This window comes from Crocuta crocuta, unplaced genomic scaffold, assembly GCF_008692635.1.
Source record: "Crocuta crocuta isolate KB4526 unplaced genomic scaffold, BGI_CrCroc_1.0 scaffold29, whole genome shotgun sequence".
In the NCBI taxonomy this organism is placed as follows: domain Eukaryota; kingdom Metazoa; phylum Chordata; class Mammalia; order Carnivora; family Hyaenidae; genus Crocuta; species Crocuta crocuta.
Window position 1 is genome coordinate 5,562,277 of NW_027533280.1, and position 27,347 is coordinate 5,589,623.

At 37.7% G+C, this 27,347-nt stretch overlaps 1 protein-coding gene across 6 annotated transcripts in view; it reads right to left on the bottom strand.

Moving 5' to 3' along the window:
- ATXN2 (ataxin 2) overlaps window positions 1–26,346 on the bottom strand; it is an 84,956-nt gene extending 58,610 nt beyond the window's left edge. For 5 of the 6 annotated variants that reach the window (XM_077748092.1, XM_077748090.1, XM_077748088.1 and 2 more), the window contains exons 1-4: window positions 26,313–26,346; window positions 24,686–24,745; window positions 24,125–24,196; window positions 23,428–23,578 (exon numbers count right to left, since the gene is read on the bottom strand). In XM_077748092.1, coding sequence (XP_077604218.1) covers window positions 23,428–23,578; window positions 24,125–24,196; window positions 24,686–24,718 — 256 coding nt within the window. In that variant the 5' untranslated portion in view covers window positions 24,719–24,745; window positions 26,313–26,346. The remainder of the gene's footprint in view (window positions 1–23,427; window positions 23,579–24,124; window positions 24,197–24,685; window positions 24,746–26,312) is intronic. The other variant, XM_077748093.1, reaches the window with a different exon arrangement.
- Window positions 26,347–27,347: the final 1,001 nt, after the last annotated feature.

Genomic DNA, 27,347 nt, shown 5'->3' on the forward strand with positions numbered 1-27,347 from the left:
AATACCCCTTAGCTCCACACCCAGGAAACAGGATATAAGCTCTGCTCCTCAGTTATTCCTCTTTTACCTCCCAATTATGATTCTGAAAAATCAGTTGTCTGATAATCTTTTAAAGGATCAGAATAGCAGTGAAATAAGTGAAATGCTAATGACACACTATGAGTTAATATAAATTTAAATTAAAACCACACAATGATATAAAACTAGATGAAATTTAAAAGTCAGTACCAGACTTAACACCAGTAATAAAGAGTCAAATGTGCTTCCAGAAAAGTCTTCGCCAAAACCCTAGGCTGCCCATTTCATCTCTCAACTATTCTGCTTTAACACACTGAAGTTCTAGATCAATTTTTTAAAATTGATTCCAAAGCTTATTGTTCTGTTTTGATCAATTAAGAATACTGTGATATTTTTTTGAGAACTTTAAAAAATATTTTCTCATCATATACCATCAGTTATATGTGGACCATTTTAAACAGAGTATCAAGTGCCAACCTAGAAACTAAGCGGCCATTTATTCATTCTTAACATTTACTGAGTACTACCTACAGTGTCTGGTCACTGAGTTTGGAGAGGCTAGGGCCTAAGACACAATCTCTGCCTTTTCCTGAAGGAGCTCTCAGGTGTAGGAGAGTAACAGACATGAAGCAAATCTTTTTGAATCTAATATAAGAAATACTGAAACATAAGTTCTAGGAACAAAAGGCTATGGCTTTAAAAGTGACAGCTGATCTATGCCTTTAAAAACATAAGCAGAAATTTAGTAGGGGGAAGTAAAGCGTTAGTTCTAAGATAGACTTGAGTATCATTAAAGATAAAAATTTTCCAAAGTACACACTAGTCCATGGACTTCCCCAGGGTAGTGGAATTGGAAGCCAGGGGCAGATTACCTTCTCATTTTGCATTCCTCTGTTCTATATGACGTTTTACACTATAAACATATGCTAAACCACACACTACATAGATAATATTAAAGAACAGTAAAAAGAAACAAGATGGGGAATGAAACTAGACCATAAACGAAAATAAACTCAAAATGGATTAAGGATCTAAATGTGGAACCTGAAACCCTGAAAATCCTAGAAGGGAGCGCAGGAAGTAATTTTTATGACACTAACAAAAGCAAAAATGAACTACTGGTACTATATCAAAACAGCTCTGTACAACAAAGGAAATAATCAGGGGTGGCTCAGTCAGTTAAGCGACAGACTCTTGATTTCAGCTCAGATCATGATCTCACAGTTCATGAGAGCAAGTCCCACGTCCAGGCTCTGTGCTGACAGTATAGAGCCTACTCCTTCTTCCTCTGCCCCTGCCCTGCTCGCTCTCTCACTGAACATTAAAAAAAAAAAAAGAAAAAAAGGAAACAACAAAACTAACAGAGAACCTACTGAGTAGAAAGTATTTGCAAACAACCTATCCAAGAAAAAGTATCCAAATAGGGGTACCTATGTGGCTCAGTCAGTTAAGTGACCTGAGTGCAGCTCAGGTCATGATCTCGCAGTTTGTGGGTTCAAGCCCCCACATCGGGCTCTTTGCTGAGAGCCTGCTTCAGATTCTGTGTCTCCTTCTCTCTCTGCCCCTCCCCTGCTCTCTCGCGCTCTTAAACCTAAACACTAAAAAACTTTAAGAAGTATCCAAAATAATAAAGAACGTCTACAACTCAACACCAAAACAAATAAACCAATTAAAAAATGGGCAGAGGGGTGCCTGGGTTGGGGGTGGGAGGTGTTAGTCAGTTGAGCATCCAAATCTTCGTTTCAGCTCAGTTCATGATCCGAGGGTCATGGGATTCAGCCCCACAGATTCTCTCCCTCTCCCTCTGGCCCTCTCCCATACTGGTGCTAAAAAAAAAAAATAAAAATAAAAACTTTAAAAAAGGGAAGAAAACATGGATATTTCTCCAAAGAAGACATAGAGATGGCTAACAGATACACAAAAAGATGCTCAACATCACTCATTATCAGGGAAATGCAAATCAAAACCATAATGAGATATCACCTCATACGGTCAGAATGGCTAAAATTAACAACACAAGAAACAAGTATTGGCAAGGATGTGAAGAACCCTTGGGCACTATTTTTGTTTTTGTTTTTGTTTTTTTTAATTTTACATTTCTTTATTTTTGAGAAATAGAGAGAGACAGAACAGAGTGGGGAGAGCCAGAGAGATATGGAAACACAGAATCTGAAGCAGGCTCCAGGCTCTGAGCTGTCAGCACAGAGCCTGATGCGGGGCTTGAACCCACGAACGTGAGATCATGACCCGAGCTGAACTCAGTCATTTCAGTGGTTGAGCCACCCAGGCACCCCTAGTTTTGTTTTTTTTTTAGTAATCCCTACGTGCAAGGTGGGGCTCAAACTCCGGACCCCAAGATCAAAAGTCGCATGCTCCACCAAGTAAGCCAGCCAGGCAGTGCCCCTTTCCTTTAAAAATAAATAAGTAGGGGCACCTGGGTGGCTCAGTCGGTTAAGCATTCGACTTCGGCTCAGGTCATGATCTCATGGTTTGTGGGTTCGAGCCCACATCAGGCTTTGTGCTGACAGCTCAGAGTCTGGAGCCTGCTTCAGATTCTGTGTCTCCCTCTCTCTCTGACCCTCCCCTGCTCATGCTGTCTCTCTTTCTCTCTCAGAAATAAATAAAACATTAAAAAAAATTTTTTTTAAATAAATAAGTAAAAAAAAATTTTTTAACCCTTATGTACTGTTGGGAATGCAAACTGGTGCAGCCACTGTGAAGAAAAGTGTGGAGGTTCCCTCGCATATTAAAAATAATATTACCACACAATACTACTGGGTATTTACTCAAAAGAATATGAAAACACTAAATCTAAAAGATACATGCACCTCTCTGTTTACTGCAGCATTATTTACAGTAACCAAATTATGGAAATAGCCCAGTGTCTACTGATACATGAATGAATAAAGAGGTGGTATATACAATGGAATATTATTTAGCCATAAAAAGAATGAAATCTTGCCATTTGCAACAACATGGGTGACTCTAGAGAGTATAAGGCTAATTGAAAAAAGTCAGAGAAAGACAAATAGCATATGAGTTCACCCATACATGGAATTTAAGAAACAAATGAACAAAGGGAACAAACAAACAAAAAATCAGACACAAACACAACTCTTAACTACAGAGAACTGGTGGTTACTACAGAGGAGGTGGGCGGGGGAAGGTGAATGGGTCAAACAGTGATCAGGATTAAGAAAACATTTACTTTGATGAGCACTGAATAATGTATAGAATTGTTGAATCACTATATTGTACATGTAAATCTACATGTACATGTAACAGAACACTGTATGTTAACCATATTCAACTGAACCATATTCAATACTGAATATGGCAAATCTTCAATTAACAAAAATGATCTATTATACAAAGACTACACATACTAGAGGTTACTGAGGTTTTTATCTACATATATTTCTGCAAAGTATTAAAACAAGATACATGCTAGAAAAGAAAAAAAAAACAAACCAGAAACAAGATGGGAATAATGAACACAGTAAGGGGCCAAGGTGGTATGGAGAGTAATAACAAAAAGGAGACAAGAGAAGGTGTTTTCAGGCAGGAGGGAGAAAAAGGAATAAGAGAGAAATTCAGAGGGTGGCAGGGAGGGCCTGGCTGGCTCAGTCAGCATAACATGNGAGATCATGACCTGAGGCAAAGTCAGATGCTGAACCGACTGAGCCACCCAGGTGTCCCATTAGAACATGTGATTCTTGACCTTGGGGTCCTGAGTTCAAGCCCCACGTTGGGCACACATCTTACTTAAAAATAATAAAATAATAAGGAGAGAAATGCAGGGAGATGGGGCACAGGAAACCTCTATTTAGATTAGGGATTTCTAACCTTTCTTTTATCCTCGGACTCCCCTTAGCATTTGAGGGGAGCCTATGGATTTAAATGTTTAAAATCAATAGGAAGTCATGAAATGCAGACATCAAAATCTGAAAAACCACATCGGTACAACAGTAATACACATGCTTCTTTACTAACAGCAAATTTAATACTATAATTTTCAAAAGTTGAGGAGCATTAAGTACTATGTCAAGATATCCACATCTCTACAAACGATATGAAATTAACTGAGTTCTGTAGGTGCTAAAGTCGCAGACAGTGCTAATACTAATGATTTATTAACAGAAAGAAATGCTAAATTTCTTGTTTGTTTTTAAGTAATCTCTATACCCAAGGTGGGGCCCGAACTCATGACCCCAAGATCAAGAGTCACAGGCTCCACTGACTGAGCCAGCCAGGCACCTAGAAATGCTAAATTTCGATCACAAGTCAGTGAAAACAAAGATGTAATATTCTTTCCCATCTAAGTTTACCAAGGCCCTGAATCCTTTCCATGAACCATTTGGGAATCCATGGATCCAGGTTAAAGACTCTGCCTATATGTTCTAAAAAGAAGAAGAAAGAACATTCTGTGGTAGATAAAGGAAATGAGGTGACAGAGTAAGGAACCAGAGAAGGTGATCATAAAAGCTGCAGAAACAGGTTTAAAAAAAAAAAAAAAGGCCTGTTGAACCCTCCCCAAAGTTCAGCAAGAGCTAGAAATCACCCTATATTCCTAATGAACCAGCATCACAATGGGATTTTCGCCAGCTACACCCAACAGGTTAAGCTACAGGAGGAGCAGACAGAAAGAAGTTTAAAAGGGGAAGGCCAAAGGAGGATCAAACAGATGACCCTATTTTTTCATTAAAAAAAAAAAAAAGCCAGGGACAGGTTGGAGTCCTGAAAGGGACAGGAAAAAAGGGAGTAGAAGAGTAAAGGTTAAGTTCACCATGGTCAGAGCAGATCTTGGGGGGCACTATGGAAGAAAAGCAGTTATAAATGATGACAAAGTCATGAAAGCAGGCTGCTAAAATAAGATAGAAATGAAAGGTACTGAAGTAACGGAACTTAGGAGACTTAAGTTTACACAAGAATAGTGTTCGGTTCCAAATGACCAACCTGAGAATTAATTATTGCAAAATCTACCATTTCCAAAACATGTGAAGGTATCAGGGTCCCAGACACAAAACTATGGGAAACTTGAATGCACTTCAAAGGTTTATACCCCTCTGTTCTAAATACCAATCAGTTACAGTTATTATTATAAAATACACCAGAAAACAGCACTTGCCTACTAAAAAATCCAGCAGTAGATACCTTCCATTATGAATGACCACAACTATTTTCTAATTTTAATTCTAGGCATATCAAACAGAACTATTTAATATTTAAAATGCTAAGGGGTGCCTGAGTGGTTCAGTCAGTTAAGAGTTCAACTCTCGGTTTCAGCTCAGGTCATGATCTCACTGTTCGTGAGAAATCTCTCTCTCACACAAAATAAATATATTTTTTTAAATGCTAAAAGTAGTTTATCTGATATACCACAGAGATGACATTATATAATTGCAAAATTCAAATCTCTGAGGTTAGATCCATAAAACTTAGTCCTTAAGTTTTTCTTTACCTGAAAAATTTGGGAGAGACAGCAAATTGGGAAAAGCTAATATAAATTATTAGAAACAAAATATAGCTCAACCTAACTTCAAACATGGCAGGGTCAGGACAGGAAACCAGGCTCTATCTAGCTCTGCAGCGCATATACACCAGCTCCCACCAAGAGTAGTAACAGAGCCATCTTTACTTATAATCTCTTCTTGCCCCAGCAGGTGAAATTCTCAACCAAACACCTGTCTTTCAAAGTCTTTTGTGTAGAGGTGACTGAGTGGCTCAGTCAGTTAAGCATCCAACTTCAGCTCAGGTCATGATCTCAAGGTTCGTGGGATCAAGCCCCAAGTTGAGCTCTGTGCTGACAGCTGGGAGCCAGGAGTCTGCTTTGGATTCTAGGTCTCCCTCTCTCTCTGCCCTTCCCCTGCTTGTGCTCGGTCTCTCTCAAAAATGAATAAATATTTGTAAAATTTCTCTTAAAGAGTTAAAAAAAAAAGTATTTTGTGTATGGGTGTCTAGCTGGCTCAGTAAGTGGAGAATATGACTTCTAAATCTTGGGGTTGAGGGTTTAAGTGCCATGTTGGGTGTAGAAATTACTTAAAAATAAAATCTTAATTTTAAAAAAAGTCTTGTGTAAATAAAATGAAAGCCAAAAGTGGCAAAACTGTGACTTTCCAGTAGATGGAGAGATTAACATAAAGGAGAACACACTGGTACACAGTCCCGTGACACCTAACAACATTGTACAGGATAGGACACACCACCACAAAATTAACAATAGAAGGCCAACCACCTGTATTCCTAAATCTTATACAAAATTTTAAGTGATTTAAAAATAATTTCCTACCTTAATAGAAAAGGATGTCATTTTTTTCAAACAGAGAAGAACCAATTAATCCTATCTTTGCCTCTAGGGCACTAAGAAAGGAAAATGAGTTTTGTGACCCACAAGCAGAAAGGGGGCTGTTTTTACCCTGGTTAGCACAAAAATAAAAATAAATGATTCTCTATGGTATGGTAGCTTTTAATCTTATGGTTTCAAACTGAACTCAAGTTAATTTGATACTACTCTTCACAAATGAATACATTGTATACATTGATATAAATCCTAATATGTATGCATTTATAACACACACAATACGAAAGGCAAATTATTTTGAAGTTGCAAATTATTTTAAAGTAACTTCAAAGAGACTGTACGTACGTTTGTTTTAATACTTAACTCCTTTGGCTGTGCTTCTGTCTTTTCTCTCTTGTGTAAGAATCATTTGGGCCTTATTTTTAAAGTTAACACTTGGGATTTTGCTTTTAATATTTTAAAAGGATACTAAAATGCCTAAGATTGCCTAGAAGCAATCTTCTATAAGAAAAATATAATCTGGATACGTCATGTTGTAGGAAAGCTATTTTCAGATTTGGCTAGAAATAACTGCTTTCTTTAGTCTCCTGAAAATGAGTGGAAAAATTACAGTTTCTAATAGTCTAATGGCAATATGTCTACGTAAGGGGGAAAAAAAATCAAACTAGTTTTCCCCTGATTTGAATGTAGTGAGTATAATAAACTTTTTAAAATATCAGTTGAAAAATAGATGTATGTTGGGTACCTTCTATCTGTACGACATTAATGCTAGACACCATGGGGAGTACACATCCCAGGTTCTACTAACATGTTTCTAAACTGCAGAAAATTATAATGCATTAGGAGAAAAAAGATGTCACACACACAGTTTTGGAATGCTGAGTATTCAGTACATTAGGCAGACAACTGGCTCTCCAACTCTGTTCCATGTAACCTTATGATTTCTTAAGGGTACCTCAGCAGACAAAAGGGAAAGCTGGATATGTTAAGTTTCTAGAATACCACCTCCTTCCCAACTTTCCTCTCTCACTACTACCTGGTTGTTAATGGAATTCAACAGGACATTTCACTGGAGGCAGGGGAAAAACAAACTATTCTGTGCTATAAATACAACAGTAAATTTTAGTAGTCTGGAGCACCTGGGTGGCTCAGCTGGTTTAGCGTCTGACTCTCAGTTCAGCTCAAGTTGTGGAACTGAGCCAGGCAATGTGCTCCGCACTGAGTATGGAGGCTGCTAAGGATTCTCTCTCTCTCTCTCTCTGCCCAACCCCACCCCGCTCACTGTGACTCTTTGTCTCTAAAATAAAAAAGAAGGAAAAAGAGAAGTTCCTCCTGGGAAGGGCCCTGAATGCCCAGGTATAGCCTCCCAACTTTATTTTGTAAGCAATAGGGTCTACTGTAGATTTTTGAGTAAGCAATGAAAATAAAAGCAATGCTTAAGAATTTCTTTGTGCTAACGTCCAAGACTCACTGGAAGTGACAGGATCTGAAGGATGTTAACTAGGAAATTACAGTAATGTTTGGATACAAACTATCCAGGGGAACAGAGAGGAAGAAAAGAATGAGGATGTGACATTATCGAGGAAAAGTTTATAAAGCAAGGTAAAAGGAAGAAAACAATAACTTTCTTCCCAAATATAAGCCAAAATAATCCTTGTGTCTCTGTTATTTCACTACAAGCAGTTGAAGAAACAGGATGAAAGAAAAGGATGGGACTTCTTTAGAAGTATATTATGAGCTAAAAGGATAAATCCAGCTCAGCTTACATAGTCTCTAAGAGTCAATCTATACTAGGTATTTTGGGTTGTCCACTCTTACTGTAGAATGAATGACCATTCTACTTTATCATTTACTTCAAAGGAAAGAAAGTTTTCACTTTTATCTCCAGAAGTTGTTCTATAAAATCTTGTCCCTTTGAAATACAATAAATAGCTGACCCCCTAAAATATTAATTACAAAGTTGTTTTGGTTATTACAAAGAAGGAAGCAGACACGCATAAATGGCATGATCAGTGGAAAATTAATAAATCAAAACAGGTAGCCTAGCAAACAAATTCAAAGTATGTTCTCACTTCAAGCTTAAAATTTAGTGTCTATCCTACTAAGAGTCAAAAGAAAGATTTTTTATTAGATATAAAAACTTACATTAAAACAATATTGCTCTAACCTGAAAATGAAAAACAATGTTTAAATTCCATTTACAATAACAAATTCCATTTTAGATTATTTCTTAATGTTTGTTTATTTTTGAGAGAGAGACAGATACACAGTGCGAGTGGGGAAGGGGCAGAGAGAGAGGGAAACACAGAATATGAAGTAGGCTCCAGGCTCTGAGCTATTAACACAGAGCTCAACACGGGGCTCAAACCCACAAACTATGAGATCATGACAGTCAGAGACTTCAGCCACGGAGCCACCATTTTGGATAAAATGCTTGGGAATAAAGCTACCAACAGAAGTGTGAAACTTGTACCATAGTAAGTACAAAGCATTTCTGAAGAAAAATTAAAGATGACCTAAATAAACGGAAAGATGTATCACATGCTTGGACAAGAAGAATTATGTAACATACCCCCAAAGTATCTCCAGATTCAATGCAATCCCTATTAAACCTCAGCTGTCATTTTGCAGAAATTGACAAGATGATCCTAAAATTCCCATGGAAATGCAAGGAACCCAGAATAGCCATTCTTGAAAAAAATACACTTAGAAAACCAACACTTGAATTCAAAACTTACTACAAAAGTACAATAACCCCAACAGTATAATACTGGCATAAGGATAGTAATATAAATCTATGGGATATAACTCAGAGTCCAGAAATAAATCTTTACATTTATAATCAATGGAACTTCAATAACAAAGGTGCCAAGACAGTTCAATGGGAAAAAGAACAGTCTTTTCAACATACTGTACTTGGATATGCACATGTAAAACCATGAAGCTGCTGCCCTACCTCAGGCTTTATACAAAAATTAACTAAAAATGGATCAGACACCTAAATATGAAAGCTAACACTATAAAAATCTTACAGGAGGGGCGCCGGGGTGGCTTAGTCGGTTAAGCGTCCGACTTTCGCTTAGGTCATGATCCTGCGGTTCGTGGGTTCGAGCCCCGCGTCGGGCTCTGTGCTGACTGCCAGCTCAGAGCCTGGAGCCTGTTTCAGTCTGTGACTCCCCCTCTCTCTGACCCTCCCCTGCTCACGCGGTCTCTCTCTCTCTCTCTCTCTCCTAGAAATAAATAAAAAATATTTAAAAAAAAAAAAAATCTTACAGGAAAGCAGAGGAACAAATCCTTTTAATCTTGGAGTAAGCAATTTGCTTAAATATGACACAAAAAGCACCAACAAAAAAGAAAACAAAGATAAATTGGACTTCATCCAAACTGAAACCTTTTGTGCTTTAAAGTACACAAAAGTTAAAAGACAACCCATACAACGGGGAAAACATATCTGCAAACCATGTCTGATAAGGAGGCAAATGGTATCCAGAATATTTAAGGAATTCTTACAACTCAGTAATAAAAGACAATCTAAGGTGTGGGCAAAGATCTGTAAGGACCTTCTTCCAAAGATGTACACATTTTCAATAAGCGCATGAAAAGATTCACATCATTAATCACTACAGAAATGCAAATCAAAACCACATGAGATACTACTTCACAGCTACACAACAGGATAGCTGTAATAAAAAAGACAGCCAACTGATGATGAAGTTATGGAAAAACTGGAGCCCTCACACACTGTTGATGGGATGGTAAAATTATATAGCCACTCTGAAAATCCATGCCAGCAGTACCCTCAAAAGGTTAAACTTTGAGTTATCATATATGACCGAGCAATTCCACCCCCTAAGTATATGCCCAAAAGAAATGAAAACAAAATATCCAAACAAGAATCAGTACATCAATGACCCTAGCAGCATTATTCACGACAATCAAAAAGCAGAAACAGCTGAAACGTCCATAAACTGATAAATGGTTAACTAAAATGTATATTCAGAATGGACCTAAAGTACATTATGCTAAGTGAAATAAGTCAGACAACAACAAATACCATATGGTTTCACTTTTATGTGGAATATAAAAGACAAAACAAATGAATAAACACAAACAAAATTTTAAAAATAAAATTAAAAAACAAAAACAGGCACCAGTTGAGCATCCAACTTCAGCTCAGGTCATGATCTCACAGTTCACGGGTTCAAGCCCCATGCCAGGCTATGCACTGATAGCTCACAGCCTGGAGCCTGCTTTGGATTCTGTGTCTCCCTCTCTCTCTGCCCCTCCCTCTCAATCAAAAATAAATAAACACTAAAAAAAATTTTTTTAAACAAAAAACAGAAAGCTAATAAACACAGAACAAACTGGTGGTTGCCAGTGAGGCGATAAGAAGGGCACATAAGAGACTCAAACTTCAAGTCATAGAAATGAGAAGTACAGCATAGGAAATAGAGGCAGTAATACTGTAACTATGTATGGGGACTCCACTATACCTATCATGGTGAGCACTGAATAATGTACAGAATTGCTGAATCAATGTGATGTACACTTGAAATTGATATAACATTGCATGTTATTTATATGCCAATAAAAATACAGTATACCCATACAATGGAATATTATTTGGTAATGAAAAAAGATGCACTGACACTTGGATGGATAAACCTTTAACACACATACTAAGTAAAACAAGCCTGCCACAAAAGGCCACATACTGTATGGCTCTATTTTTTTTTTTAATTTTTTAAGTTTATTTATTTTGGAGAGATAGAGAGTGCATGCAAGAGAGCACGAGCAGGGGAGGGGCAGAGAAAGAGAGAAAGAAAACCAACGCCCCTGGCCTAAGTACCCTTTAGACCAAAGTCTGGAAACAATCAACTGATGTGGAAACGCAAACCCTGGGGTGCCTGGGTGGCTCAGTCAGTTAAGCGTCCGACATTGGCTCAGGTCATATCTCATAGTTCATGAGTTCAAGTCCTGCATTGGGCCCTCTGCTGTCAGCGCAGAGCCCAGTTTGGATCTTCTGTCCCCCTCTTTCTCTGTCCCTCCCCTGCTCATGCTCTCTCTCTCTCTCTCAAAAATAAACATAAAAAAGAAAGGAAAAGCAAACTCTAAATAGTGTTGTTGTTAAACACATGTTGCAATTTAATATCTCTCTGTCCCACTTATGATGCCCAATAGATAAGCCTAGAATGTAAGGAGGAAACAGGACAATCTTAATCAATGCACCATTTAGAAAGTGTACAGGGTAGAGGGCTTCCACAATAAACAGCCCTACAAATGCTTCTGATGCTACAATATTCGATCAAAAGTTTAAAGTGCTTAGGGTCAGTAGCTCTATTTAACACCAATTTATGCCAAAATGTATTAACGATTAAGAAACTTCATACTCTCCTTATATAAAATGATTATATTTAATAGTACTATGACAAAATATTTGTAAAATCCCAGAGAGAAAAATATATACAACTTAAATATTAAAAAGCAGTTCTTACTCTCCTGATTCATAAACTCTGTAAAATGTATATACTGGATTCTCTAGTTTAAACTTCAGGCAAAATATTTTTAAGAAAAAATGTTTAATCTTATTTTTGCTAACCCACTACATAACATAAAAATACTGCAACTGGGGCGCCTGGGTGGCTCAGCCGGTTAAGCATCCGACTTCAGCTCAGGTCATGATCTCGTGGTCTGTGGGTTCGAGTCCCGCATCGGGCTCTGTGCGGACAGCTCAGAGCCTGGAGCCTGTTTCAGATTCTGTGTCTCCCTCTCTTTCTGCCCCTCCCCAGCTCGTGCCCTGTCTCTCTCTGTCTCAAAAATAAATAAACGTTAAAAAAATTAAAAAACAACAACAACACTGGAACTAGTAATATAACATCTGAAAAGCAATTTTCTTAAAAATCTAAATTTGGAGAATTAAAAATGGGGCTGAAGTGTTCAGAAATTTTACCACTTAAAACACTGCTGTAGAAGACTTAAAACTCAACCAGGCAACAGCGGTAAAAATTTAAACCCAGAAACTGTATTTCTTTGAAAGATATAAGTGAAGGAGGGCCTGGGTGGCTCGGTCAGTTAAGCGTTCAAATCTAGGTTTCAGCTCAGGTCAGGATCTCATGGCTTGTGGGTTCAAGCCCTGACTTGGGCTGCGCTGACAGCATGGACTGTTTGGGATTCTCTCTCTTTCTCTCTCTCTCTCTCTCCCCCTCCCCCTCTCTTTCGGGGGGGCTTTTGTGCTTCTGTTCTCTGTCTCTCTTATAAAATAAATAAATTTTAAAAAGATCTAAATGAGTATCAATAATCAAGACTCCACACAATCAAATGCACACCAAATTCTACAGCAAAGCCCAATAAATGTAACACAGAACTAGATAAAATGGAAAACCATTATGTAAGACTTGTTTTGCTTAAAACTTGGAAGTGACAGATTCCACAGAATGTTATATTTCTATTTCTCATATTATTCCCAAAAGAGATCAAAAGAAACTCTAACAAAGATGCCAAGAGAAAGATACTTTGTGGGGTGGGCTATCAGGAGGTGACATAGTTTTCAACTTCTTCATTAGGCTCCTGGTTCAGAACTTCATTTTGACGGGGGAGGAGGAGTCTTTATAGTCTCCTAGAATGAAACGGGTCTAATCATTGTTAGAGCATTTTTTTAATGTTTGTTTATTTCTGAAAGACAGAGTATGAGCAGGGAAGGTGCAGAGAGAGAAGGAGACACAGAGTATGAGGCAGGCTCCAGGCAGGCTCTGAGCTGTCACAGCACAGACCCCAATGAGGGGCTCGAACTCAGGAACCGTGAGATCGTGACCAGAGTGGAAGTCGGATGCTTAACCGACTGAGCAATCCAGACGCCTCTAGACAATTTTATAAAAGGTACTGTTTTCATCTCAAAAGTTAAAGAGAGAGAGAAAGGAAAATGGAAAGAAAGTGATTTGTCAAAAAGGGGGGGGGGGCAGTAAATTCAGAAATGTTCAGGAAACAAAAAACAATTTGGGAACTAAACTGTCAATACTATTCAGTATTCTTTTAAAAACTTCCTCTTAGGGTGTTATGCTAAGCGAAATAAGTCAGGCAGATAAAGACAGATACCATGTTTGCACGTATAGGAGGATTAGGAGGAACTTAACGGAGGACCCTGCGGAAGAAGGGGAAAAACAGTGGGGGAGAGGGAGAGAGGCAAACCATGAGAGACTCTTGAATGCCAAGAACAAACTGAGGGCTGATGGGGGTGGGGGGGAGGGGAAGGGAGGTGATGGGCATGGAGGAGGGCACTTGTGGGGATGAGCACTGGGTGTTACATGGAAACCAGCTTGACAATATACTATTAAAAAGAAATTTCCTCTTAATTTTACAGCAAAATATTGAGAAATAAGAAAAAGTTGGTAAATGAAACTAATTCCAATTCCTACAGCTGTACAAACACCTTTCTGTTTCATTGGCATTCTGTTCTTATGTAAATTAGAAGAACAACTGTTGAAGTGCACATGCTCACTTAAAACTCTCTTGATCTGGGTAAAAAAGCAGTTTCTATTTACAGTCAAATGAAACAGAAATTAAAATGCAATTTATCCACATTCCCTCACTGTCCTGCTTTATTACTACTTTTTATATGTGTGCTATTCATAAGACATAATTGAGACCATTCAAAGCAAGAGAAAAAATAAAACTAAAAGCAGACAGTAACTAACTGGGTATACTAGCATTATATAACACTGACAAGTAAACTGTCTTCCTGGACTCATTTGAATTACCTACTATAGAGCTCAAAAATGCTACTTGTTTTTGCTTAAACCATTCCCCCTTAACAAAGTATAAGTTGTTTTCTGATTCCCTATCATGAGCTAGTATTAATCTTGCTTACTCTTCCCATTCAGCAAGCTGACAGATTAAAAATCATATCTCATTGCTTTGAAATTGCATTTCTTTACCAGTGAGGTGGACTACCTTTCTATGTTTACTGGCCATTTGTAAAACTTCTTTTATTCTATTAGACGTCTATTCTATTAGACGTCTGTAGCACGTCTTCTAAAATTTATGGTACTTTTAGACACATCTAAGTCTTGTTTTTTTTTTTTTTTTTTTTTAATAGTTTATTGTCAAATTAGTTTCCACATAACACTCAGTGCTCATCCCCACAAGTGTCCTCCTCCATGGTCTTGTATGAATTTTTGATTTGGTGGTCATGCTTGTAACGTCCTTCCCCCATCTTAAAGTAATATAAATTCACAAATTTTCTCTTGCATTTTTTTTACTACTTCTCTTTTTAACCATTTAGGGTTTATTTCGGTGATGGGTAAGAAATAGGCATCTAATTCCCCCCAAATGTACCAACACCATTTACTAAGTAATCTACCTTTACTAGAGATTTAAAGGTTATCTTTACCATTATATTACCAATACAACTATATGAATTTGATCTGTTCTGGATTCTCTATTCTTTGCCACTATGACAACTATGTTTTAATGCTAATACATTTTAACGTTTGGTAAGGCAAGTCCTCCTTTCATGACTCTTATAGAAAAAAATTTCCCAAATTCTTCTGTTAATAAATGTTACCTGATAAACTTAAGAATCATTCTCTCACTTTCTATTAAAATAGAGATATTATCTTTAGCGATTACTTTGAGGAAAAAAGATAATTTTACAGTGTCAAATATTTCCATTCAATGTACAGTATGTTTTCTCCATTTAGTCCAATCTACTTTTATGTCCTTCAGCAGTATTTTCATAAAAAATCTTCAGCCTATTCACATGTACTATGTTTATTTTTACATTCTTCTAAGTTCTGTTACTATTGTGAATACGTTTTCCTTTTATACTAACTAGCTGATTAACGAGGTTGAACAGTGATCAATGTCAGACCTCCTTCCTATTATTAGTACTAAATATTTTTACTTTATCTAAATAAAATCCCATTTTATTTAGAGGTTTTGTTTGCTTTTTATTTACTTATTTTTAGTTTATTTACTGTGAGAGAGAGCGCAAGTACAGGAAGGGCAGAGGAAGAGGGGGAGAGAAAGAATCCCAAGCAGGTTCTGCACTGTCAGCACAGAGCCTGACGTGGGGCCTGAACTCACAAACTATGAGATCATGACCCAAGCTGACACCAAGAGTCCAATACTCAACCAACTGAGCCACTCAAGTGCCCCTATTTTGTTTTTAATACATGAAGAACTATTGTTTTGATCTTGGCATATACATAAAAAGAATAAAGCAGAGTTTCTATATGTCCTAGAAACATAAATGAAATTTTTAAAAATCAAAGATATTTTAATAAGCATGCATTATTTCCTTATTGTGTACCTCAAACCACTCCATTTAGTGTTCCTCACCTGTTCTACTATTTCTATTTATTTTTTTATGCTCCATAATCTCTGTACAAATCTCCATAGTGGCCTCAGTAAATGTCAGTCTGCACTTAAATACTTGGCCCCAATATGGACACACATCCTTCTTTTACCAGCCCACAGCTAAGCTGAAACAGCAGACGTTCTAATGGTTCAGTTTTAACAGAAGAGTATTAAAACAGAGCTACTCAGTTGGCTCACTAGAAAAATTAGTCCAATGCCCACAGGCCCACACCAACCTCTTTACAGCACTTTCCTACACAGTTCCCTGGATAGCCCCCAACCAAGACCACCTGCTTATCCATTATCCCATCTGCCTACCCACCACAGGGCCTATCCTTCCTGCCACAGGGCAGGCTGTTAATCTGAGCACTTTTCCAACTTTACAGTTGCTTGCCTGTCCAACGTTAGCATTTCCTGCCCAACTACACAGCCTACTGCATGCACTCCTAGCTCCAAGAATGTGCCTACTCAGCTGCAAGGCTTGTGGCCTGCTTGCTCCTACTAGAACACCACCCACAAATGCATTTAGAACACATTTAGATTGATCCTCAGAATTTAAGGCTTCCCAGGTCATAGTCAGCTGAGATTTGTCTCTTCTTTAAAGTGACAAAGCATTCCTAATATCGTGTCCTTCAGAGATCATTCTCTGTTACTCATAGGACCCTGCTCTATTAGACCTACAAGACAACCACATAAGAACACAATAGAGCCACACCAGAATAAAATAATCTGTATGACTTTCTCACTTCCCTCTTATCACACATTCACACCCCAACTTCTTCCAACTACTACAACCAATACAATTCTTCATGTCTCTGAACTCTATTTGGAATTCAATGCCACTATAACATTCCATTTTTCTTGAATTCCTTCACATGCCTTGGTATCTCCAACTATAAAAATGCCTGAAGCAGAGCTTCTTTATACAGAGTACATGAACCCCCTAGGGAACTGTGAACACTACAGAATTAAATGTGTAAAAGTCTGTGTGCACGGTTTTTTCTAGGGTGAGGGTATAGAGTTTCACTAAGTTCTCAAAAGGGACCCAAAATAGATTAAGTCTTGAATTTCTCTGTACTGTCTATAGCAACAAGCACAGCAACGAACACAATCCAGAGCTCAATAAGTATTTGCTGGCAGGCTGTATATGTAAGACCGCTTCTGGTTTTCTCACCCTTTACATAAAGCAGTGGTTTGTTTTTTTTTTTAAAGTGTGTGTAAGTCCTAATTTCATTCATTCAAAAAAGACACTTACATTGTGCCCATCCTATGCAGAGAAACACTATACTAGGCTCCAAGGATGAAAAAAATTTACCAAGAGCTCAAAGTACAAAAGGGGAGAAACACTAATTATAATACAACATGGTGTAAAGGCAACATACAAAGATGCTGGCAATGGGCTTATATATGGTAGCTGAAATTAGGAGAGTATAAAACAACTATTACAAGGTTAAGAGCAGTGGGCAAAGAAACAAACACTGGGAAAACAAAGACACTTAAGAGCACTTTAAGAGATATAAAGCCCAAGAATGGGCACAGAGGGAATGATAAATAAAATACATGAAAAACAGAAGAGCAGCTTTCTGAAAGAGGATGAAATCAACAGTGCCAAAATCAATAGTAAAGTCTGAAAAAGAGTACAAAGGACCTAGCAATGAAAGGTTGCTGGTAGCCCCACAAGCTTCTAAGTTATGAACATAAAAGGCAGATTACGATGGGATAAGTCAGTAGAAAATAGAAGAAGTCTGAGTAAAAAAGGAAGAAAGGATAGTAAGTATAACAGTCTAGGACAAAAAGGACTTCTTTTCAGGAGGAGAGGGACTTGAATAGGTTTTCAGGCTAAAGGGAAGGACCAATTGGAGAGGAAGAGGTTAAAGAATCTAAAAACAGAGGTGACAGAAAAGAGCAAGAATCCAGGAATGGTAGAACACAGTCAAAAGCATGACTGGAGAAGTTGAGATTGAATAGGAAGTGAAATATCCCACCTAGTAAAACCAAAGGAAAGTGGGTAATGATGGCAAGGGGAAGGTAATGTTGTAGGTAAGGGAGGGGGCAAACAGTTGATGATGGAGATCATTCCCAGTAACTAATATTCTCATATGTGATTTTTTTTTTTACTTATTATGAAAAAAGAGCTGGAAAGAAAGTGATTCTTCAAACTAAATCCAATTTGAATGGAATTAGGAATACGGAATAAGGAATTAATGAAATTACATAATATTGGATTAGAGTCAAAGCATGAACTGGCAATTTTTTTTGTAAAGGACCAGGTTATAAGTTTTGTTTGGCTTTGCAAGCCATATAGTCTCTATATTGTAACTACTCAAATCTATCCCTGTAGCATCGAGGCAGCCACAGACAGCACAAAAATAAACAGGCATACTGTGCCACAATAAAACTTTATTTACCAGTGAGTCGATCTGGCCCATAGTCCTTAAGTTTGCTGACCCCTGTTCTCTAGACTGAGAACACTACTAAGGAAATGAAGCAGTAGAAAGAAACCTAAGTTAGGAGAATACAGTAAGAAAGATGAGCAGCCAGAACTAAAATGTAGTTGAACTGAGGTATTAAAGAGCAAAATATGGAAAAAGGAGCAAAAGAAAAAGCAGAAAGAGAATGAAGGAGAAAAGCAAGTGAGAAAGAAAGAGGAAATCAAGTAAAAAGTGAGTAGAGATCATATACCAATTACAAAGTAGAAAGATGCAGAGACAAAAAGCAGCTGAATGTCCTACAAAGTATACAACAAAATGAAGAGGGGAAAATGAGAGCATCCCAGATCTGTCTGCAATGGAATTCAGAAAATGGATAAAACATACACTAATTTCCCAGTGATAACCTGATGGTCTAATTATGGGTGTGCAAAAGGAATCCACAGCCTACAAAATACAAGTTACTCTTCGTGTTGCCCACAAATCAAACTGGTAACATGTATGGCATTCAAGAGATCATGTGAAACTTACCCATCATATCATAAAAACAGATTATTTCTAGGCCTCTTATTCACATTCATATGCATATGAATATGACAACTTTAAAAACCCAGTAAAAAGGGGCGCCTGGGTGGCTCAGTCGGTTAAGCGTCCGACTTCGGCTCACGTCATGATCTCACGGTTGGTGGCTTTGGGCCCCACATCGGGCTCTGTGCTGACAGCTAGCTCAGAGCCTAGAGCCTGCTTCAGATTCTGTATCTCCCTCTGTCTCTGACCCTCCCCTGCTCACATGGTCTGTCTCTGTGTGTGTGTCTCTCTCTCAGAAATAAATAAAAACATTTAACCTAGTAAAAAAAAAAAAACACTACTAAACTTACTAAAATCAATAGTCAGCATTAAGAAGTTAAAAGCCATACTAACTTAACTTTTAAACGTTTCCCCAAAATTAGAGCCATAAATTTTAAAAAGAATCTTGAATAATCTGATTTACACTATATAGGAATTTTATTTACTTTTGATTTTATGTGTGGGGAAATCCTTTAAGGTAAAATGCAGATTTATGATGACTACGCTAAACAACAAATGAGACCACATAATTTATGTCATAATAGTACAGTGTATAAGAACATAACTTGGGAGGTTACAGGGTGCTAGGTTTGTGCCCTCGCTTTACCAAGTTACTTAAACATGTCTTAATTTTTGTAATTAATGAGCCATGCCAATTAATTACTCTAAAAAAGTTTTTTCTATACTAATAGCATCTCCAAAATAATATTTATAGAGGGCAAGGATAGTATTAATACTATCGGCAAGGATAGTATTAAGAATTTGGCTTAAGAGACCTGAAATCCTTGGGGCACCTGAGTGGTTTAGTCAGTTAAGCATCCAACTTTAGCTTAGGTAATAATCTTGCAGCTCATAAATTCAAGCCCTGCATTGGGCTCGGTGCTGACAGATGGGAGCCTGGAGCCTGCTTCAGATTCTGTGTCTCCCTCTCTCTCTGCCTCTCCCCCGCTCAAACTGTCTTTCTCTGTCTCTCAAAAAATGAATAAATGTTAAAAAAATATTTTTTAAAGAAAAAGAGACCTGAAATCCTCAACACATGACTTAATACTATTTTCAGGATACCATACACTGGAAACAATTGTATTCATTTACTAAACCACTACAGTCTTTAAATACCTGAACTTACTCCACTATGGAATGTCCTCATCAAGAAAACTGTATTTTTATGTATACAGCAAAACACATCCATCCCATTATGAGTGTCCTGAACACTGTCAGAGCTGTCACTCTGATCTATGTTTTCTTGACTTTCTACAATGAACACAAATTACCCAAGAAATAAAGACATAATAAAACACAAATTTTAAGATATTAATTTTGAAGATGATCATGAAATCTGGCCATGTGTAGCAACATGGATGGAACTTGAGGGTGTTATGCTGAGCAAAATAAGTCAGGCAGAGAAGGACAGATACCATATGTCTGCACGTATAGGAGGATTAGGAGAAACTTAAGAGAGGACCATGGGGGAGAAGAAGAGGGGAAAAATAGTGGGGGAGAGGGAGGGAGGCAAACCATGAGAGACTCTTGAATGCTGAGAACAAGCTGAGGACTGATGGGGGTGGGGGGGAAGGTAAGGGGGTGATGGGCATGGAGGAGGGCACTTGGGATGAGCACTGGGTGTTATATGGAAACCAACTTGACAAAAAACTATTAAAAAAAAAAGAGGATCAAAGAATGGGATACCACAGATATTTCCAAGTAATATTTATCTTTCCAAATTTAGGAAATGCTAACTCACTTTAAGAACAAAAAAACACAGGGGTACCTGGGTGGCTCAGTCAGTTAAGCATCTGGCTTTGGCTCAGGTCATGATCTCGTGGTTCGTGAGTTCGATCCCCGCATCGGGACTCTGTGCTGATGGCACAGAGCCTGGAGCCTGCTTCATATTCTGTCTCCCTGTCCCTCTCTGCCCCTTCCCCCCATGCTCACTCGCTCACGCGTGCGCACTTTCTCTCTCTCTCAAAAGTAAATAAACATTTAAAAATTTTAAGAATAAAATACAAAGCGTATTGTGAGTGGCTATTAGCAAAATGTACTGGTACCCAACAGAGTAAGGAACATTTTGTTGTTGTTGTGGACAATACTTTTTCCAGAGTGCTATGTACTAAATTCAACTAAAACTGTATTTTCCCTTTCAGATTATTATCCAAACTCAATTTTTTAAATTTAAAACAGTGAAATACTTCAACAGTATAAATATAATTTTGTGGCCCTTAGCATAAACAAGATCAACTCCAAAGACAGCAACTAAAAAAAGACTTGTTTCCTTGTATGGGCCATTGAAGGACTCTTGGACAAAAGAGTTGTAAATCAGAGACACAGACATTTGAGAAGGTACAAAAACAGAACACAGTGCTTTCTTCAGCACTGTAAACCAGTTACAGGTACCTAGCATGGTAGCTTCTGAAAAAACAAGTTAACTATAGGTGAGAACAATAAGAGTTCTAAAGGAAAGTATTTAACTTTCTGGTGGCTTATAATTTCTAAAAAAAAATGCAGAAAAATGAGCACAGCAACAAAAACAGCTGTTGGTATAGACTGAATAATGAAAATCAAAAATGGTGGGGAGTTAAAATTCATAACGGAATAGACTATAGAATTTGACCAGAAAAAAAATCAATTAAAAAATTTTTTAGCCAAGGGACCCCTGGGTGGCTCAGTCAATTAAGCGTCCTCCTTTACTTCAGCTTAGGTCGTGATCTCACAGTTCGAGAGTTCGAGCCCTGCGTTGGGCTCTGTGCAGACAGCTTAGAGCCTGGAGCCTGCTACAGATTCTGTGATTCCCTCCCTCTCCCTCTCCCTGCCCCTCCCCCACTTGTGCACATGCTCTCGGTCTCAAAAATAAACAACCATTAAAAAAAAAAAAAAAAATGTTAGGGGCGCCTGGGTGGCTTAGTCGGTTAAGCGTCCGACTTTCGCTTGGGTCATGATCTCACGGTTCGTGGGTTCGAGCCCCGCATCGGGCTCTGTGCTGACTGCCAGCTCAGAGCCTGGAGCCTGTTTCAGAGTCTGTGATTCCCTCTCTCTCTGACCCTCCCCTGCTCATGCTGTCTCTCTCTCCTAGAAATAAATAAAAAACATTAAAAAAAAAAAAAATGTTAGAGCCAAGTTCAAAACTGCCACGAGGCTTTCAATGTGATATTGAACACTCAGCATTACATATGCTCTCCAAATGAGTAACAGTAATTCCTGTATTTTCTTCCTCAATGGACATTTCAAACGGACTAAATTTTAATATAACTACGTTACCCTTTTTAGTTTTTAAAAACATAGTCCCATACTTTGAATGTTTAGTTATTTTTTTTTTAATTTTTTTTAATGTTTTATTTATTTCTAGGAGAGAGAGAGAGAGACAGCGTGAGCAGGGGAGGGTCAGAGAGAGAGGGAGTCACAGACTGAAACAGGCTCCAGGCTCTGAGCTGGCAGTCAGCACAGAGCCCGACGCGGGGCTCGAACCCACGAACCGCGAGATCATGACCTAAGTGAAAGTCGGACGCTTAACCGACTAAGCCACCCAGGCGCCCCGAATGTTTAGTTATTTTTTAAAAATATAATTTATTGTCAAATTGACTAACATACAGTGCATAAGGTATGCTCCTGGTTTGGGGAGGTATAATCCCATGGTTCACTGCTTACATACAACACCCAGTACTCATCCCAACAAGTGCCCTCCTCAATGCCCATCACTCATTTTCTCCTCTCCTCCACCCCCCAAATGTTTTCTTAAATATGCATATTCTACTTATCTTTTTCATCTTCATTAAATAATTGTTTTTCTATCCACAGCTCCCTGTTGGCCCTGTATTTCCAGGTCATAAAACTAAAACATTTATAGAACTATAAGTATAATAAAACTATAGAAGCATTATTTATAAGCATTTTAAAACAGAAAGTCTATGAACTAAAGCAATGTAGGCCAAATGGGAAATGAAATTTCAGGTGAGGGGCACCTGGCTGGCTCAGCCGGTTGAACGTCCGACTTTGGCTGAGGTGATGATCTCACGGTTTGTGGGTTCCAGCCCTGTGTTGGGCTCTATGCTGACAGCTCAGAGCCTGAAGCCTACTTCAGATTCTGTCTCCCTCTCTCCCTCTCTGCCCCTCCCCCACTCACACTATCTGTGTGTGTGTGTGTGTGTGAGTGAATGTGTGTGAATGATTGTGTGTCTCTCTCAAAAATAAATAAAGGTGAATTAAAAAAAAAAAACTGCAGCTGAGTATAATCAGTAGCATTCTTGACCATGAAACTACAGACTGAAAATTCCTTACAAACTTTTTTAACAGAACACACTCTCATTATTTATTCTAAGGTACCAAGGAATCTTCCTGTCAAGTTTTAAATATTTTCCAACAAAAATGCATTAAAATTCCCATGTCTTAATCAGTTTACTCCAAAAAACAAACAAAAAAAAGTGTTTCTTTAAAACAGAAAAAAGTCTGAGGTGCCTGGGTGGCTCAGTCGGTTTAGTGTCCAACTTCAGCTCAGGTCATGATCTCACAGCTCATGAGATCAAGCCCCACATCGTGCTGACAGCTGAGAGCCTGAAGCCTGCTTGGGATTCTGTATCTCCCTCTCTCTCTCTCTGCCCCTTCCCCACTTGCAGTCTGTCTCTCTCTCTCCCTCAAAATAAATTAACATTAAAAAAAATTTTTTTTTTTAACTTCTTAAAAGAAAAAAGTCTGTATAATCAATGCATAGAGGCTTTGTTTGAATAAATCTTATAAACCATGACACATATTTAGGAAATCAAAATTCACCTCTTCTTGCGTAACTGGAGTCCATGTCTTTAAACTGTACCACAACAAAGTCTGAACACTTGAACAAAATACTCTCCATTATTTCTTCACGTTTTGGCCCCGAACTGGATTCCATACTTTTCTCATGTGCAGCATCAAGTACAAGATCACACTAAAATGAGAAGCATGCGTAAATATTCAAAACACTTATAAAATATGATAAGAATTCTTCAGCACATCAAGGTACTATTTCTTACATGCCTTTGACAAAAATAATCCATCTCAAGAGAACCTTATAATCGTATCTTTTTCTCAGAAATATGGCCTATTATCTATTCCAGCATTCAAAATCCCTCTCATCTACAAGTTGGTTCTTGTTACCACAGTCTGTCTTAAGTATGCTAATGGTGATAAAGAAGAAAATAATGAACCACTCAATCCCTCTTCAGGTACACAATGCTTGAAAAAGTCAAGATACTGTAATAAGCCCATAAAGCAAGTTTGATTATACAAAACAGTTTATAAAATAATCAGTATTTGAAACTGAAGAGCAAAATCAAAGTGGTAAAATAACTTAAGATGAAACTGTGACAAACATGCCCACATCGTAACTATAAATTGTTACGTCAGCAACTAATAGACACTGTCGGGAAGCCATACGGTAGTTAATAATTCATGGGGTTTTACATTTAACAAAAAGGAAAAGTGTAAAAATTACCTTAGGACTGTAGGTTTTAAAAACTCCTTCATATATAACTCCGTTTTTCACTTGTACTTCACATTTGGATCCCTAAAAACATACAATTAATTTATGAAAGAAACAGTGTGCTACCCAGTCATGAGGGACAGTTCTTTTCATTTTTTAATACAGATCAGGTGTCATTCAACATATTAGGTACTTACTGACACAAAATAAAAAAATGTAAAACATTAACAATACACAGAATTCTCAAAAGCCCTCAGGAGGCCCTGCTCAGAGTTTGCACTATGAATTTAAATACTGAAGTTAAAGATTTCTGAGTCTTGGTTCTATTAAGTGACAAAATAATGCACTAAAGACAATCATCTACTACTATTATATTGTACATAGTAGGGTTAACAAGAATGCTTTTATAGTGAGTCACAATTTGCTTGGAGTTCTGTTTTTTCTAAATAATCCCAACTAAATGTGACCTAAGAAATCTTACTGTGAGAATCATTCATTTACATTGTAATACCATGAAATTACTTTATTGTACTACCCCCAAGGCAGTCTCTCCCCAATAATCTGGTAACTTACAACAACTGATGTAAGTATATGAACCATCCTCATATTTGCATAGATTCCATCAAAAGAAATCTGGAATATTAAGAAAAAATATTGTTAGCAATCAGTATTTATCCTTGCATATATATATTAGAGTTAACATTTATTTTGTTACAAAATGTTTAGTTAGGTTTATAATACCTTATGTGCATTAAAGAAAGATTTAGTTTACTATGATCTTTTGTTTTCCTTAGAGAACAGAAGCTTAAGTTTTCAAAAGTGAAATCAGTCATACCATCTAACAATGCTTTGACTATACATGATGCAAAAAAGCATATGTAAGAAAAGACAAAACCACAGAAATATTGGGGAGTAGAGGGAGAAGGGTTCACTACAAAGTGGCATGAGTGATTTTTCAAGGTGAGAGAAATGTCCCATTATCTTGACTGTGGTGGTGGTTACACAATGGTATGCATCAAAATTCACAGATCCATACACTAAATAGGGTTATGTATATGTAATGAACGAATGAATGAATAATTGGGGTGGAGGGGGAGGCAGTTTTGTAGAAGACCCTGGACTATGTTCTTTCAGTATGTATCATCAATTATGGATTTCATTTAATTAAGTTCTAAAATTTAAAACCAGAAGGCTCTTTCCAAGGGAGAAAAAAGGAAGGAATTAAAAGATAGCACATTAATTAAAAACCAAAAACCCAAAGAACTCTGCAATTCCGGTCCTGGTGTTCCACTGATCTTTTTTTGGGCATTATGCATTTAGATTTGCCTTTAACCATTTATAAAACAAATGACTTATTAGGCATGACAAATACTATTAACAGGTAATTTTATATTTTACATATAGAACTATCTCAAAAAATAACATATATAGCTAACAATTTTATACCAAACAGTACTGAGGTATAAAAGTTATAAGAGGGGTGCCTGGGTGGCTCAGGTGTCCAACTTCAGCTCAGGTCATCATCTCACAGTTTGTGAATCTGAGCCCCTATTGGGCCATCTGCTGGTAACACAAAGCCTGCTTCAGATCCTCTATTCCCCTCACTCTCTGGCCCTACCCTGCTCAAACTCTCTCTCCCTGTCTCTCAAAAATAAACAAACATTAGTGGGGCATTTGGGTGGCTCAGTCGGTTAAACGTCCGACTTTGGCTCAGGTCATACACTTAAACAGTCTGTGAGTTCAAGCCCCACGTTGGGCTCTGTGCTGACAGGTTGGAGCCTGGAGCCTGCTTCAGATTCTGTTTCTCCCTCTCTCTGCCCTTCCCCCACTTACACTGTCTCTCTCTCTCAAAAAAAATTTTTTTAATGTTATAAGATATAAAATTCAAGAAAAAGGATTTTTGGGGGGTGCCTGGGTGGCTCAGTCAGTTAAGCAACTGACTGGTTCAGGTCATGATCTCTCAGTTAGTGGGTTCAAGCACTGGGTCGGGTTCTGTGCTAATAGCTCAGAGCCTGGAGCCTGCTTCTGATTCTGTGTCTCCCTCTCTCTCTGCCCCTACCCCACTCATTCTATCTCTGTCTCTCAAAAATAAATAAACATTAAAAAAAAGATTTTTTTTCACTTTGGCTTTGGTCCACAGGTTCAGAAATCACATTTTAATTACCAATTTTTCCAAACAAGTAACATTTAAGTTACTCACCGTAGACTGAGGCAGTCCTTTGCTGTTTCGACCTCTGAAAAAATTAAATACTACGTTTATTAAGTTCAACCAGCTAAACGTGCTAAACAAATATTTTCAAATTTAAATTTCATTCAAATAAAGCATAATTCCATTCAAAGAAAGCACTGACAATCCATGGGGAAGGCTCATCTAATATTAAGTATAAAGATTACCTAAGTATGGTTCTCTCTGTGCTTTGCTGACTCAGAGGCCCAGAACAGATATGGGTCATGGCAGGGAGGAAGGAGGAAATAATGTGAACATGATCAAAATAAAATAAACAAGGACGCCTGGGTGGCTCAGTTGCTTAAGCATCCGACTTCAGCTCATGATCACGCAATTTGTGGGTTTGAGCCCGCATCGGGCTCTGTGCTGACAGCTCAGAGCCTGGAGCCTGCTTCCAATTCTGTGTCTTCCCTTCTCTCTGTCCCTGCCCTGCTCATGCTCTGTCTCTGTTTCTCAATAATAAATAAATATTAAAATAATAATTTAAAAATAAATTTTAAAAAAGTGCAAAAAAAAAAAGCCTACTGGAAAAAATAACCAATACTAAATAATCTTTACTCCAAAAGCAACCTATCACTCTGTTACAGAAAGCTACTTAGGAATAAAATATAAATTCTATTCCTGACTTAACATATTGACTGACATCAAAGTCACCTCCCATGTTTTCCCCCTTGCTCTAATAACAGGCACTATGTTTACAAGTGTAAAAAAACATTTGAAAAAAAGTTAAATCATTCAGAGCACTTTCACTTCTAAATAATAAGAACCTCTGTCAGGATCTACATAACAAGTATCTTTCCTTGCCAATCCCCTACCTCTGAAACAATGCAGTATACCGAAGTCAGCTGTCAAGTAATTTCTAGTAAGGTAGACAATAATCTCAAGTCAATTTAGTTATAGAGCATAACACAACCTAAGACTTGTTCCCATGAAAAAGATTATAAGCCCCTTATGAAATGATAAAAACATTAATAAAGTGAAATGCTATATTCCTCATCAACAGTAGTT